The sequence below is a fragment of the Hordeum vulgare genome, chromosome 4H (assembly GCF_904849725.1).
Source record: "Hordeum vulgare subsp. vulgare chromosome 4H, MorexV3_pseudomolecules_assembly, whole genome shotgun sequence".
Classification (NCBI taxonomy): domain Eukaryota; kingdom Viridiplantae; phylum Streptophyta; class Magnoliopsida; order Poales; family Poaceae; genus Hordeum; species Hordeum vulgare.
Window position 1 is genome coordinate 575,992,049 of NC_058521.1, and position 16,746 is coordinate 576,008,794.

Genomic DNA, 16,746 nt, shown 5'->3' on the forward strand with positions numbered 1-16,746 from the left:
ATGCCCGAGGAGGACTAGTATAGGAGCTGCTGATACCCACCATGTGCTGGGCGACATGAATATGCTCCGCCGTGAGCCGTGTGAGTCGGATGGAGATCGATCGCTAGTGCTTGAGCCGATCGATGGCATGGAGTAAAATGAGATCGAGCGCTAGCAAGTCATGCAGATGGATCGACCGCTTTCCCTCAAAAAATTAAAGATGAATCGATGGTAGGAGGCTTAACTAAAGAAACGGAATGGGGAGCCTTACCCCCTTTTTAGATTGGAGAAATATGTATCTCAATTGTATAAAATGTGATCTCGGTTAAATCACAAACCGACCTTAGCTCAGTTGGTAGAGCGGAGGACTGTAGTCGTTGCAGATAAATCCTTAGGTCACTGGTTCGAATCCGGTAGGTCGGAATTTCATTTTTATTCTTATTTTCTCTACCTTTTGCATAGTCTCCTCCTCTTTATATTTCCCAACAAAAATCGTGGATAAGCCGATGTCAGGTGGCATGCAGGCCGAGCAAAAGGAGATAGCCACAGTCCTCCGATCCACTTCTGAACCGGCAGTTACACCTGAGTGAAGTTAAACAATGTCTACTGATCTTTTCCTTTCCTCATTAGATTTTCTCCTCAAAATCCTGCATTGGATAGATAGAAGCCATACAAAGCGATTCGGTGAACAAGAAAAGTATGTCTGTATGTTCTGCACGATTCCTTTTCTGCTTCCTCGTTCTAGTTGCTGTCCTCGGACAACAAACTTACACTCAAGATATTGCGCAAACTTCAAATGCTACATACAACTGAGCTCCTGAATGTGTGTGTTCTTTTTGCCGCTGAACACGAATCTATAGAACATTTAAAAAAAAAAATGTACATCGTACTACTCAGCATGAGCTTAGGCTGCTCATAGTGAAAAGTAACATATAATAGTATTATGCATATGTTACTATTGTATGATACTACACTCATAGTGAATAGTATCATAAACTAGTATCATAGATGATCTCATTTATTGACATGCATGACACATACTCCCTTCATCACAGTTTATAAGGCATGCACATATACCTAGGTCGTTAATTTAATTTATATAAAATATATTGTTTAACATAAAAATTATATCATTAAAAAATAGAACATCTAAAGTTTCTAATAATATATTCTTTGTAATATATGTCTTTTATTAAGTTGGTCAAATTGACGACCTAGATACACGTGCCGGGCTTATAAACTGAAAGGAGGGAGTAGTAGCATAGCATTTAACATGTTACGGTGTCTACCTATGTTACTATAATCCTCTCTCTCTTCTTTAATTACGTGCCACATCACCATGTTTGCTAGTCCCAACATTATGTTACTAGCTATGATACCCCCACTATGACCAGCCTTAGGAGAGTGAGATATCCACCATTTCTCAACTACTGACATCGGATTTTGTTAGTGATGGAGAGTGGAGTATTTCACCTTCCACCATCATGGAGCATGCATGAATCTCTCAATCTCGGTCAAAGACGAACCCGCACCACTCACTCATCGATTGTATAATTCGACATCTTTTCAACCAATGTACTATTACTAAAATCTCAGTTGAATTGCAAAATTTAAGATAGTTTTCAGCATACCACCATGCAACCAACCACAAGATTAACCATTTAAAGGTGTGCATCAGTGATATTTGACATGTTAGTATAATTTTTTGTTCAAATGTACTATGAGTTGATTTGCATACAAAGAAGGTCGAATACTGACCCCAAAACTTATAGTATCCAAGTTATTTTGGTAATGTAAACCAACCTGTTTTTAGATGGTTAGGATGATAGTGTTATTCCGAGCCATTATGATTTAACTCCTAGACTTGACATTGTTGTTCGCATTTCCATTCAGTGAGAGAAGATGTTTTCATAGACTACGGAGACGTTTATGACAATTTCGTCAATCTTAAGATGATGTACCGGACTAGGTGTGCATGCATGTACGCATTCATAGAAATGAATGTACGTGAGGCATATATATGTGTGTGCATGCATATATATGTGAGCATCTGCACATGTATATTGTACTAAAAATATATGAGGCGTTGTTCTCGTCTATACTACTAATAAAAGACCAAACGAAAACTTCTCTAAGTACACACAACTATTACCCCCACAAAAACAAACACCAATCACCACCACACAATTAGACAACAAATTACAATCTAATGGCCTTCCATCATCCATGCACCACCACCGTGTGCATTTACCAAACTAACTAAGGCTGATCGTGCTCCACCTCCTCCTACAGCGAAAAACTATTGCACCTCCACGAAAAAAAAGGAGCCAATCAAGTACAGAAATTTAGGAAGAATTAACGGGAGCCAGTCGCCCTGGCCTGCACCTTCGTCGTCGCCTCCGCGTCCAACTCCCCCTCCCCGTCCGCCCCCTCCTCCCCCTCGTCGTCCGCCTCCTCCTCCCCCTCCCCGTCCGCCGCCCGTCGTGTCCCCCATCTCTGTCGCCGCCGCCGCCCGCCGTGTCCCCCATCTCTGTCGCCGCCGCCGCCCACCGCGTCCCCATCTCGATCGCCGGTGGCCTCCACCTCCACTACATGCAGGAGAGCCACCATGCGGATGCACGAGGAGCAGTCGCCCCTTCCTCCGGGCACCCATGCGGAGTCGCCCACAGCGTCGCCCGACGCAGCGCCCACTTCGGCCCTTATTCGCCGACCAGGTGCAATGCCTCATCTCGCCACACCTCACCCGGCGGACCTCCCACCGCGCTGGACAACCCCGCCTCCTCTGCAACTTTTGGGTTGTCAGTATCAGCGAAAAAATCTGCAACTCCATTTATCTCTGCCTCCTTGTTTGGTAAGAGGTGGCTCAAATGCTAACCTCATTGGCATTATGTTATTTGTCTTGCAGTACAATCAAAGACTGAGAGGCTCAGGTTCGTGATGCATCTATGGGGAGGTTAGCATTCTGTTCAATATGAGACAGTATTGGTTTTCTCCTATTGTTTTTATTTTGGACCACCCATCATCTTATCACGATCTTGTGCATAACATGGTAGCTGAGCATGCTTGGAATGGCATGGTGATAGCAAGGAATTCAGGTGTCTCCTGCGGCTTTCGCTGTTGATAAGACATGGTTATAGATATATACTGCATACTATAATGCTAGCTGCTAAGTCACAAGACGTAGACCTGAACTCAATTTGTTTGTTGCTTCAGTCCCAGTAGATTCATTATTTTTCCTTTTGTTTCAGGTTTTATTGGGGATTTTTGTTGACAAAGTTGAGTGATCTAGGTAAATATAAGAGGTTGAATCGACCACTATAGTAGTTGCTGATAACTCCTTGTCTATTGGAAAAATATATAGTTCAAAACACTTCAACTCATGTTGTATCCTTGACGAGTTGGTTTATCTACTTTGGCTTGGTTGCCTGCTTCAGTGACTACATGATATTCGTTGCTCGGTGGAGACCAGCACTGCATTTGTGCATAGCATGCATGGCGTTCTCATCTAATGGGCCCGCGGGCGGTGGGGAATGACTGAAATAAATTGTGCAGGTTCATGTGGTCGATATTGAAGAAGAAACACATGTTTTTTTGGGTGATGTTGCTCTACACTTGTTCGTAGCAATGCTAAACATAGGTGATGGTTTGTTTGTGTTTTTTCTCCTAAACTTGATTTGTAGAAATTGCTGAAAAAATGAGTTGTATTGTTGCAGTAGTAGGAGCCGGGGGCGGGTCCTTCCATCGAACCCTCCATGGAAAGGTACATGTTTCTTCCATGGATTTACCAATTGTGCTTCCAGCAAAATATTAGTCCCTTATCTTTGTGTGATTTAATAAATACAAAATATGTAAAGGTATGTTGATCCGGAAAAACTTGTGTTTATCTATTTTTTTGTGCTTCAGTGGATTGCCTTGTGCAAAGAGATGATTACTGCTTGCCACCCAGCCCCTACCTGCAGGCCGAACTTGTCTAATTGTTCCTCAATGCCAAAATCATATTTTGTTGCTGCTCATGCTGGCACTGTCCTCCCATTCTCCAGGTAAAGTTTGAGGCCTAAGCTCCGATATTCTATACAAACGGTAATTTTTAAAATAATGAGGTATGATGTGCATATTTCATGGATTGTAAAAAACATCTTGGTTATTTATTTTAGGTTCAAGCTGAGTGAACAGTGTTTGTGCTGAAACTGACTGGTTTTCGCTTGTCAACTTGGCATATGTATGCATGAATCCAAATTTTCTCATTCTTTCATTCTGTGGGTCATTTCAGACCTGTGATGTGTTTTTATTTCTAATACACAGTGTTGATGATGCTCTACGACTAGCAGAAAATCTTTTTTGTTGCACAAGGCATCTTATCTCTGAAGCTAAAATAAAGAACCAATATGTTGTCGCCGCATGCATCCTCCTTAACATCCATACAATAACACGTATAACAACCTAACTTGCCACCTACTTCACCCGGTATATTTTCCCTCCTCACCTCTCTTTGTTTGTACTACACAGTGACATGTCAAACTGTAATTGTTGGAGAGTCTACGACCACTCCTGGTCCAACAGCCCACATCGTATCCGAATTTGAATATTAAAATTGGTTAACTTATGCCCGTGCTATTTGGAATCTTGAACAACTTTATTTGTTGCGGACTATAGAAATATGCAATCTACTGATTCAGGCACATTTGCAGATCTTATGTTATTACAGTTAACATTCTTTTGATAAATAGGTTTTGATCGCCAAAACTGGACTAGAATGAGCGGATATGTTGACGATGTTCATCAAAGATTGTCGGATATCTCGACCGGTCTGCGGTACTTGGAAGAAAATTTCCTAGGTAACATTCACGACAAAAATGATTTTGTTGTTACATAGCACACTCCTCTCTGCGTGTTTCATGTCAAGTGGAGCAAACTCTCTTTTAGTGCTTTTGTGAGACTGTAATTTGGAACAAGATTCTTCAGTGGGTTCTACATTTTAAATTTAATATAAGAAATGATGTCAAATTATCAATATGCACTTATTATTGTAACTCAATGTGAATCGAGTTCTTCATATTTTTTTCGTGCTTGCTACTGAGTATTACTTGTTAAGACCACTGTAAGCAGAGATAATTAAAACAAAGCAATGTAAGGTGGAACTTAGTGCATTTGTACCTAAAAAATACCATTGTTTCCAGAACACACAAGACCTATAACTTCTTAGTAGGAACATCGAGATTCCTAGCCGTAGTCAAAAGCTATGTTGTGAAGCCCTTTAAAATCTCAGAAAATGGGTTAACGATGTGGTTCAAGCGACCTTCTCTCTCCATATGAAGGTTATACCTGTCCAAACAAGGTTAAATGAGAGGTGAAGACACCCAGATCCTGGGATTACCAAAAATTAACATTTATGTGGCATTCTCATGTGCTAATGCTCATGCGACCATGGGGTTAACTACAAGACGTGCTGCATGCGAGTTCATTATAGCAACTTCTCAGAGGTATGCAAATATTCCAAACTCTCTGGTTGCTGAAACACTTTCTCTCAAGGATGTGGTATGCACGACCTGTCAAGGAGGAAGAATGGCATGATGTTACCATTCAATATAATTGTCAGATACTGGTGGAGATGTGAAACTAAACTAAACAGAACATATCAGATATTATGGGCCCCATGTGTGAAATTGAGAAGCCGAGCCAAGTCTTTTTTTTCTTATGGTGTCTTTTATTTTTAAAGGCTAATTTCTGAGTGCAAAGCTGCCCATGCAAGTTAGTGAATAGAGGCTCTGGCATAATGCCGCTCCGAATCAACTTGCATTTTGATGCAAACTGACAGTAGTCATGAGGAAGAGAGCTGAGCTCCTTTGATTGTGAAAAAAGCCCCTTTGATCTTTTGGTGTTAAGGTTTTACTTCACAATATTGGTTCAATGCCATTGCTATTTTTATGTGAGATATCTGACTTTCATTTTAGCACTCATTCAGGAGTGTTATGAGTATTTGCAACATGTGATGAAATGTCAAGATTTTCACAACACATTATCAATGCCTATGTTGTTTGCAGCTTTACATATGCATTTGGTTAGCAACCTCATCTAAGAAGTATGTGTTTGATCACTTGATCTACTATCCCTTGTTTGTTTCCTCGGCTTTTTGTTATGAATTGATTGCACCATAATATTCAAGATCAATTGCATGATTGCATCTTCATGTAGCATCCCATAATATAAGATGTTTTTGCAAGAGATTTTTACTATTGCATATATATGTGAATCTCATTGGATCAACGTTTGAGACGTGCGTTGCACATGTAAGATTACTAGTATGTGATAAGAAATAAGTTTGTGGCGCGTCCGTTCAGTATTCGTAGCGTGCACGATCGAAGGTGATGTTCTGCATTTGAGCTCACATGGGCTCTGTCCATCCGAGTTCGAGTGCAAAACAGCTGCGTCCGTGCACGATTCCTTGCCAGAAATCTCTTACCGTGTTACACATATTGTTTTCAGTGTTCCTGTCTTTGTCCTTCCGGACTGCTGCATAGTAAAGAGTATGATCCAGGTACAGAATACAAAACCGACCTTAGCTCAGTTGGTAGAGCGGAGGACTGTAGTATTTGCAGATGAATCCTTAGGTCACTGGTTCGAATCCGGTAGGTCGGATTATTCTTTTTTTTCAGCAGATCTGCAACTCTGCTGCACCTCAGTAAACTACCTTGAGCAATTGCCGGTTCACACCCATGGCCACTCCACCCAGTACAGTAATATCTGATATTTTCATTTCCTCATTAGATTTTCTGTTAATTTTTTAAAAATCAGAATTATCACTGGTCTCTGCAATTAGATTTTCCACTGAAAAAGTCTGCATTAGAAAAAACAATACATACCAATTCGATCAACAATAAAAGTATGTAGAGTGTAAAACGATGGAAACGCTATCCACCATGAGTGTCACACCCTTCCGTCCCTCCTTCCCTTGTCACTGCTGGCAAGTGTCACCGTGGGCGAGGCTGTGGTGCGATCACTACCTCCTCCCGCTCGGGGCTGGGTGGCTCGGGCCGGCAACTTCAATGGGCACTCGGCGGCATAGGGACGGTGCTAGAAGGTGCGGCGTGGGAATGTGGGGTGCCCGGGCGACGTGGATTTGACACGCGTGAGTTGCATCGCGATGTGAGGTGGTTTTGTGGCCTGGAAGGGGCTCTGCAAGAGGCACGACTGTGACGTAGGGGCGGCACGAGGAAGTGTGTCGCGGACGCGTGGGTGTTCCGTCCGGCATGGATCTATCGCGTGTGGGTTGCATCGTGGCACGAGATGGTTCTACTACTGCAGGCAAGGCTATGCAGGAGGCACGGGGCAAGTCGCGAGTGCGTAGGATGCTCGGAGTGTGGTGGTCGCGTGGTGGCCCGTCATGGTGTTCTAGCTCCGACAACGGTGTAGCTAGGACGGTGTGGCTCGGTGGCCCAAGGAGGCACGGAAAGGCGGCTTCATGTGGCGAGTGCAATGGATCTGGTCTTCCGTGGGCGTGTGGTCGTGCGTGGTGCGCGACGACGCGCCTCATGTTTGTCTATTGCTCAGAACTATGGTGGTTCTTGGCATCACTCCTCTACTCCCGCCCAACATGGTGCTCAGTAGGGCACGTCATCTTGTTTTGTGGTCGGTGATCCTATGTCGAGTCTACCATTGATGGATCTAGCGTGTCATGTTGGAGCTTGGTTATCGATGTCCTCTGCGAGGTGCGGTTGGTTGCAGTCAATCTCGATGCTTCTTCATCAGCGGGAGGGTCCAGTGGTGGTGGTTGGTACTCTTGCTAGCACCGGTGCCGGTTGATGTGTGGCGGAGGGCGTGTCCGAAGCCTGGGTGAAGTTCATGTATTGACTATGTGTCGTGACCAGCGATGGCGAAGGCTGCAGGCGTCGTTGAACTTCTTGGCGGCATCACTGCATTGTTGCCACACCCCTCCCGCAAGGATCTGGTCGTTGTTGCGGCTCCACGGAAAACCCTTGATCTTGTGTGATTGGGTGATGGTGGTGGTTTGGTGTCTTTTTCCCTTTGGGGGGCTTAGTCTTCAGAGTCGGGCACCGGCAAGCGGAGCATGTGGATGGCGTTGGTGTTAGAGTCGACGCTTCTAAGGCAATGGTGTCGCGGGGAGTGATGCAGGGGACGTGGCATTCATTTAGGTAGTGCGCTCTTCTCCAGCGTGTTCCTGGGATGGCCACGACGGGTTTGTTGTTGTGAAGTCAAAGCTGCAGTGGTGAGGTTTGGGGGCGTACGGTGACCAACAGCAAGTGGTCCGTTTGGCGATCTTCCATGACGCAGCCTTGGTTGTTCTTGTTCTCTTTCATAGTTCGGTATCGGTCTCGGAGGTGTGTTGTCTTGTCGTGGTGGCTGAGTTCTCGCGATGATCTTCATGTGATGGCTTATTCAGTGTGGGTTGGATCAACAATCGTCTATTGGGAAGTCGGAGCTGTTTAATTGCTTAGGTTTTCGGATCAAGATGACGCTTTTAGGGGAGAAGTGATTACGATGACATCGTTCTGTTGTCTCGACAAGGCAATCTTTGAAGCGGTGTGTCAGGTGTATCTTGTGTGTGTCATTTAGCAGATTGTGATGGTTTTCGCCCCGTCTTTCATTAATTAACTAAACAACTCGCTTTTTCTTAATGACGGATAAATCAAATCTTTTGCCACCAATTTGAAAGAATGTTTTTGTTTTCAGGGTTATGTCTTTATAACAGGATCTTAACTAGGGATAATGTAGCTAAACGAAAGCAATTAAATGATCTAACTTGCTTATTTTGTAATGAGGATGAATCTAAGCAGCATCTCTTTTTTGATTGCATCAATGCTGGTAACATTTGGGATATCATATCTGAGTTCTTTGGTGGTAATAAAATGCAATGCTTGTCTGATGTGTCTTCTTTGTGGAAGACGAACAAGAAAAAACCTATGATTAATTTGATTACTGCTGCCTCCTTATGGAGCATTTGGACATTACGAAATGAATTTTGCTTCCAGGGCCGCACTTGGCGAGGTCTGGGCTGCGTTCTTGTCAAACTAAAAGGGATTTTGCAACAATGACGGGTTCTTTGCGATGCTGCTCAAGTGGAAGTGTTGAGGAGATTCATCTTGCTGTTGGACAAGCGTCGGGGGAAGCTTCTGAGGATCGCCTGGAGCCAGGATCTTGTCTAGATTAGCCTCCCTTCGGTCTGTAATAAAAAGTGTCTCAACTCGAGCTACTTTGCTAGTTTGAGATGTCTTCTGAGTTGTAACCTGGATCCAGGTTTCGTTTTCTTTTCTTTCGGTGTAGCTTGTGGTGGTTAGTAGTACTCTTTGTCTGCTTCATTTTTAATAAAAAGTGGGGCAGGGGGAAGCCCTTTCTTTCAAAAAAAATGTTTTTGTTTTCCTCGGTCTGCAACACGAGAACAACAACCCCCTGTGCAGTCAAGCTCTAGTGCCAACTTCAAATGCTACTACATGTCTACATAAAATTGAGCTCGATCCTAACGACAATGGAGAAATGGAGGAGCCAGTGACGATATTTTTCCTTTCTCAAACTGAGTCGATCTCGCAATTTACATGAACCCTGACACATCATCTGCACGGCTATTCTTTCCTGAATCATTTCGGGCTCATCAGGAAAGGCTTAAAATACTACCACCACTACTACTACACTACTTTTCGATGCAGAGAGGCCGGGGCCATGCCTCCTTTTCGAAAAAAATAACTACTACTACACTCGTTTTCCAAGCACCTTTCGGGTCTCACAACGTTTGCAGTTATTCCCAGCGCATGCAATGCAACTTCACTCTCCAGTCTCAAGTCTCAACGCCGTGAAGTCCAGCAGAGGGTGATCAACGTGGACACGGCTAATCTGTAGCCTGGTCGACCGTCGAGTCTCACCTCCTTGCCTGAACCCTGCTCTGGGACTGGGACCTGCTCCTGCTGCTGCCATCCCTGTCCCAGCTCCTGGCCCCGGGGCTCTGCCCAAGCCGGCGCGCCGCCGAGCCCGGGCGCCGGCGGGAGCTCCAGCGGTTGTTCCCGAGGGCGGCCTTGGCGACGCTGTCCTTGACGGCCTCGCGCGCGCGCTGCGGCTTGAGGGCCTGCTTGCTCAGGTACTCGAGCAGCGGCAGGAGGCCCGAGACGGCCTTGCGGAGCGCGTCGTCGCCCACGTTGGCCTGCACCGGGTTGCCCAGCAGGTTGAGCGCCCGGAGCGAGTTGTAGTTGGCCACGAGCTGCCCCAGCCCCTTGGTGGTGGTGATCTTGTTGAAGCTCAGGTCCAGCACCGCCAGCTTGAGCAGCCGGTGCAGCCCCTCCACGTCGCTCATCTTGTTCCCGGCCAGGTACAGCTCCCTGATCGCCGTGCAGCTCGACAGCCCTGCCATGTTTTTTTTTTTTAACATGATGATAGAATAGAATTGGTCAGCTGCTTCCATCTAGTAGTACATCAGTAAGAGTGTATCTGTGTATGCATGCAAATCCCAAACATCTTTGGTGAAATTCTGGCACTGGCACTGGCACTGGCACTGGCAGGCAGGATCATGATTTTGCAGTGATAGGCACAAAGGAAGGACGACGTACGCAGTTGAGGGCAGCCACCGCTCGAGTGGACCACGGCGTGGCGTCCAGTCAGTCAGTCGCACACGTCTACGTGGCACATCAAAGGTGTGAAGGACGTCTACTCGGTTCCCAAGGCCTGAACAAAGCTAGTAGCAGCAGTCCTAGGTACTGTGTGACTGTGCGACGCGGTGACGAGGACCGTCAGTAGTACAGAACATCAGGAGAAAAAAGCAGAATGCGAGATGTCCATATCGGTCGGCCGTAACCAGATGGAAACACATCTTCCTTTCCAGCGCGGCGTATTGGTACCGGCCGATGACACGACCACTGCCCCCTGTACGCTCATCAATTTGTGCGTACGAATAGCCTGTGGCCCGGACCACCCTTCCCTAGCCATAGCCTGGGCCAAGATGTGGCAGCTCGTTCGTAATGCTACCGTGCGAGCGGTCCTTGTGGACACGGGGACACTGAATATTGTACAAGGTGTAGATAGCCCCAAGCCAAGCTGGCTTTCACCGGAGCACGCACGGAACGAAGGAAGGAAGGACACATGCAAAATAATGGAGGCGATCCATGGCGGATTCATGGTCCGTTGCCGAGAGAAGGAATGGTTACCGTGCCCGATGCGCGCGATGCGGTTGTAGCTGAGGCTGAGCACGCGCAGCCGCGTCAGCTCCCGCAGGCCCTCGATGGTGGCGATGCTGTTCCGGGACAGGTCCAGCGTGTGCAGCCCCTTGGGCAACGACCCAGCCGGGATGTGGGCTGCATGCCAGATCAAAGAATGTCATGATCAGTCACTTGAACTTGCCGATCGATCGTCGTTGAGTGTATGTATAGAAATGTGTGGAATTTACCGATGAAGTTGCCGGAGAGGTTCACGGCGCGGAGGCTGGAGAAGGCCGAGATCAGGGGCACGGCCTTGAGCCCCATGCCGGAGATGTGCGCCACCGAGGACAAGGCGTTGAGCGTCTGCACGATGCTGCTCGCCTGCTGGACCGCCTCGTCCGCCGCGCGGCTGCGCCGGTTATGCCGGGTCTGCGCCTGCGCCTGCGCGTGGCCCTTCGTCCCCGACGGCTCGCCGATCTCGGTCTCGGTGATGCCGTCCTCGTCCTCCTCATCCTCCTCATCCGCGGCGTGGATCAGGGAGCCGTCCCCGAGGCTGCTCACCCACGCGCTGACGCGGTCCAGCGGCGACGAGGCCTCCGCCGAGAACGCCACCCACTGGTTCGGGCACGCCGGCTCTTCCTCCACGGCGGCGATCTCCTTGTCCTTGCAATTGCCGAGCGTGTCGGACGTGTACCCGTCGTGCTGCTGGCGGTGGTTGGAGTGGAACATCTGGTGGGCTGTGCCCCCGCGTGGCATGGCGATCGGTGTGGTGGCCGCGCCCGGCCGGTGCAGGTTCCGGTGGCTCCACATGAAGAGCCTCCACCACAGCTTCCGGCTCCGGGACGGGAGCACCTGGCTGGACGACCTCCGCTTCAGCATCACGCGGTCCGCGCTGCACGTCGACTTGACGGAAGGCGCCGGGCTGGAGCAGCCCGGTGCGCCGTTGGGGCTGGCGAACAAGCTACCGGCGCCGGCGGGCAAGGTCGCGAGGTCACCGTGGGAGCGCGACTTGGCCGGCGGCGGCAGCAGGTCGGACGCCTTCCAGCCAGGCCTCGCCGTCTCGATGTTGGAGCAGGAGCGCTCCAGCCTCGTTGGAGTCCCCGGCAGCTCGCTCACCACGTCCTGCACTACGGCGCCGGTATCACCTTTGTCGCTGTTGTAGCCGGACGAGTCCGTGGCCGCGCCGTCCCTCGTTGGCGAGGTGGCCTTGTCGTCGCCACAGCCTTGGCATGGCGACTCGGCGGCCGCCGCGGCGACAACCTTTGTGTCGCGGCATGTTGGGGCAGGGGCGCTGTCGACGGAGGCGGCGACCGTCCCGTCCATGGACTCCACCGGCTTCACCTTCTGCCAGTCGTTGCCGTTGGCCCTTTTGGCGTACGTAACCTTCTTCACATCCTGCGATCATGCCATGGATTGACCACGCGCAAACTAATAAGATAATTCCTTTTTTCTAAACAACAGAGGTCAATACGTTAACACGTGACCAGTGTGTTAAATACTAGTCCTGCAGTTGTTTTTTTCCCACTGACCAATTAATTAACAGACTTGCTAAATTGAGTGCACAGATGTGCACTGGCTGGCACAGGCTATAGTAATTAAGTAATGAGAAGCAGAGTCCAGCACTGACCTTGGATTTCTTGCTCTTGCCACCGAGCAGAGCACCGAAGCAGCTGATCTTGGCCATCCCGGATCAACACCCACGCCTCGATTCTTCTTCAATCACTTGTTCCCGATGCGATGAAGGATTTGCAGCAGCAAGAAACAGAGAGAGGCGCTTCCCTAGGAGAAGCAAGGCCGGCGTCGCGGTCGCCCAATCAGCCGTTGTCTATCGGGGAGCCCTTGAGGAGGAGGAAGGCCGGGGCACGAACGGCGGCGCCCGCATCCACCCTCGCCGGGGAGAAGTCCAGAGTGAGCGCCGGAGCTGCGTGCGCGCTGCTGCAACAAGAAGAAGAGCGCGGTCGACGATCGGGCCGCATATCAGTATCATCAGTAAGTATATATCTGGCGACGGGTTAATGGCAGGAAAACTAGGTTCTGGCAGCGACGGGCGGGCGGTGGTTGTGATGCGGTGGCAGGCTGGCGGGCGCCTAGGATGGAGTATGGACAGGCGAGAGTCCGTTTCGCTCTTGCCTCTCGCCGAACAAAGATAGTACTATCTTGTTATTGATCTAGAGTCGCAACGAAACTCTCCAACCTTGATACCATCCCTGGTCATTTCTCTGTGAAATCTGGGGCGTGTGTTCTAAAAACGGCGAGAAAAAGATCACGAGGAGAGAGGAGAGCAGCAGGCCATTACCTGGCAGCAACCGAGCCGGGACCGGCAAGGATGAGTCGGGGAAGCGAGAACCGGCGGCGATCTCGTTGTCAGTCCCGGCCGGGGATCGATGGAGGTGGGGGGGAACCCAACGGGAGGGGGAGAAGAGTGAGGGGGAGCGGCCGGGGGGCGCGGGCGGTAGTTATAGGCCAGCGAGGGAGGGAGGGAGCGGGGTCGGGATCGATCGATCGACCGGAGGAGGAGGGACGGCAGCTAGCTAACCTTCCTTTGGCGCCGATCCCACCCCTCCGTCGGGTCGTTGGTTGGTTCGTTCGGGCAGCCAGGCGATACGGGCGCGGATGTTTGTTTGGGGTTTGACTCTGACGCGCGCGGCGCATTCTTCTCTTTCTTTCTTTCTTTCTGGCTTTGGTACTGTATTGATTTTACTTTGTTGGCGGCACGAGATGGATGGGTGACGTTTACCATATCGCACCGTGTTGGGCGCTGTCCGGTAGTGGCACGAGTTTGTGTCACGAAAATGCATTCGTATGGACCGATTAATTGGGAGTATTCATCAAGGGCAACCCCGTTGCATATACATCAACCGAAACCATTGATATGGACCCGTAAATATACGGAAGTGAAGCACAGCGGAAATTTGAAACTCCATCGGTTCCAAAAAATGTAAGGTATTTTATTACGGTTTCTAAAAGTTCTACTCCCTCCGTGTCATAGTATATGACGTTTTAGTAGTTGAATATACAGGATAACATGTCCGCACTTATAATTGAAATGCATTTCATGTTGGATCTAATGATGCTAATTAGGTGTTGGCATTTTCTTTTTCCGAATAAGTATTGATCTATTTTACAGACTTGGTCAAACTAAAATAATTTTCACTTTTCAAGAAAACAATATTAATATCTCGATAAATGCATGTCATTAGAAAAATATCGCATTTATTGTTTACTTTGAGGGAAATGCAATAGTAATACTGTCTCCTTCTCGGTTTATTAGTCATCTTATGAAAATCAGATAATTCCAAAACACTTAGACGCGGTGCATTAATTTTTACCTCGTTTCTTATTTTTTAACATGATTAAAGGAATGAACCAATAAGAGACGTGGTGTGTGTATGTTTTTAACGAATTGAGACTAACTAGCACGACATATAGTGGTCAGTTCATTGCATGCAATAATATTAATTAGAAAATTAACATTAATTTCTCTTGGGTTTTTTCTTCGTCTCGTTCGCGGTGCACATCCTAAGATGACTTATAAACCGTGACCGAGGCAGTATAAAACATTTTTCGCTTACTTCTGGGAAAATGCATGTCATTAGAAAAAAAATGGTTTCCGTTAAATGTATATTTACACACAGTTTTCTAATAGGTATTTGTATTTACTAAATAATATAGCATGCATAGGTTTTGAGATAAGAGTCGTACAAAAATTAGGGCGGCCTCACTCCTCCAGCATAGACTATATCTTAGTTAGGACGTCTAAATCTAATGTGGCACCCTAATTATGATGAAGATATATATATATATATATATATATATATATATATATATATATATATTATCTAGATATACTCATATATTTTTTCTTCACAAAAAACATATAACATATTAAATGAGAGATCTTTTAGATACAACGACGCAGTTGATTATATAGATATGATATCATATCTAGATATACTCGTATTTTTTCCTTATGAAAAACATAGACATACTAAGTGAGAGATCTTTTAGATACAACGACACTGTTGATTATATAGATATGATATCATATCTAGATATACTCGTATTTTTTCCTCATAAAAAACATAGACATACTAAATGAGAGATCTTTTAGATACAACGACACTATTGATTTTTTAGAAAAAGGTATTGTATGTACTGATATATTTCAAGCAGTGGAGTAAGGTACAGTCCATTCAAGGAGTTATATCTAAATACACATTTAATGCATATGATATTAATGAAGATATAATGTGTTGTGGTGCCATATTAGTGTTTTGTTATTACTTTTCATTTTTGGCTTCGTATTTGTATTTCAGATGTAACCTCATAGTACAACCGACAATGTTGCATTTGGCATGCCTTAAATAAGAAAACTTTACAAATTTAAGGCACAACGAGGTTGTTCTCAAGGTTCGTAAAAATGAAAAATCTAAAACTATTAAAAAATTGTAAAACAGGAAAAATGAATGGTTAAATTACTGTTCCCAAATATTCAATTGAAGTGTTAGGTATGGCTCAGTTATACGTTATTCACAGAGTAAAAGTAGAAAACACTATATTTTAGGACGATGATGGTGCAAATACCTTCCGCGCTTTTAAACCAACTCAAGTTGAAGAAACTTATTCGGTGATCACTGCTAACCGTTATTGGTCCCAAATCATTGGTGTTGCTTTTTCCAATAAACGCTGGTTATATTTCTTTATGATATTCTTACCCTTCAATGATTTATGAATGAGTGTTATTGACGTAGTTGGCTTGGCTCTGAACTTACATGTCCATGACTTTATTTCCAAGGAAATTTAGGCAACAAAAGATCCTACATTCAAGATTTTCTACATCAAAAATATTATTTTAAATGATTGTACTTGCACGTGGATGTTGTAGATAACGCGTTAAGTATCCCGTCTGGGAGTTTGCTCGCAAGAATGAAACTCAAAGAAATTGGCGCGTATACTTCGGTCATTGTGTAGTGCTGCATTATGTTAATAATTTTATAAATGTGTTCATATAAGTCTACAAGAAAGTAAGGGGTGCGGGACTGAGATAACCACAAGTGAGTTGGGGATGCAGATTTATCCTCAAGTTTACAGTCATGGGAGTGCCAATCTCCGTTGGAGCGGTGCCCAAGCTAAATCTCTCAGATGCCACCAAGTGGCTCATCGTATTCTCCCCTTTCGAGTCCCCCAAAGTGTGAGCCCTGATTCACTTAGATTTGGTCTTGAAGGCGGCCATCACACCTTTGCATACATCTCTAGAGCACACCACAAACAATAAAAGCTTCTGGAGGAACCTTGGGCACCTAAGCCTCTTCACAACATCTTAGAGCCCAAACAAGAAATGAGGCTTCCACGGGAACCATGACCACCTAGGCCTCTTCACATACTTCTCTAGTATATTAACAAACTATCTAGGAGGTGGAAACGTCCAAGAGTAATAAACACATGGACTCTCACTCGAACTAATCGATGTGGGGAGCTCAAACTAATGCAACGAATGCAAAGGAAGCTCAAGAAACGGATGCTCAACTCACTCTCTCAATCTCGCAACATGCAACCCAAGAAAATAGGAGATTAAAGAGATATATATGAAACAACTGAGAAGATCAACAAATGGCTCCAAAATCAATACATG

General features: G+C 46.3%; 1 protein-coding gene and 2 non-coding genes across 4 annotated transcripts; 2 read left to right on the forward strand and 1 right to left on the reverse strand.

The window, feature by feature from the left end:
- The first annotated feature begins 316 nt into the window (after positions 1-316).
- Positions 317-402, forward strand: TRNAY-GUA. The gene is given in 2 exon segments: positions 317-353; positions 367-402. It is a non-coding gene; the product is annotated as a tRNA-Tyr (tRNA).
- A 6,127-nt stretch (positions 403-6,529) lies between these two features.
- On the forward strand, positions 6,530-6,615 carry TRNAY-GUA. The gene is given in 2 exon segments: positions 6,530-6,566; positions 6,580-6,615. It is a non-coding gene; the product is annotated as a tRNA-Tyr (tRNA).
- A 2,854-nt stretch (positions 6,616-9,469) lies between these two features.
- LOC123449671 lies at positions 9,470-13,559 on the reverse strand. 2 transcript variants are annotated; one of them, XM_045126962.1, is made up of 5 exons: positions 13,411-13,559; positions 12,742-13,046; positions 11,363-12,509; positions 11,124-11,270; positions 9,470-10,326 (listed from the first exon to the last, which is right to left on the reverse strand). In XM_045126962.1, the coding sequence occupies exons 2-5, from the start codon at positions 12,796-12,798 to the stop codon at positions 9,848-9,850; spliced, it is 1,830 nt and encodes a 609-aa protein (XP_044982897.1). In that variant the 5' UTR covers positions 12,799-13,046; positions 13,411-13,559; the 3' UTR covers positions 9,470-9,847. The 2 variants fall into 2 exon arrangements, with proteins under 2 accessions (XP_044982897.1, XP_044982896.1); XM_045126961.1 differs by having other exon boundaries at positions 12,742-13,049.
- Positions 13,560-16,746: the final 3,187 nt, after the last annotated feature.

What these genes read in the sequence shown, in the direction of transcription:
- LOC123449671 (XM_045126962.1), bottom strand. Translation starts at nt 12,798, where the DNA reads ATGGCCAAGATCAGCTGCTTCGGTGCTCTGCTCGGTGGCAAGAGCAAG. An exon ending in CCTCTCCGGCAACTTCATCG is followed by an intron (nt 11,271 to 11,362) that starts GTAAATTCCACA and finishes TCTGGCATGCAG; the next exon opens with CCCACATCCCGGCTGGGTCG. An exon ending in CATCGCGCGCATCGGGCACG is followed by an intron (nt 10,327 to 11,123) that starts GTAACCATTCCT and finishes AAAACATGGCAG; the next exon opens with GGCTGTCGAGCTGCACGGCG.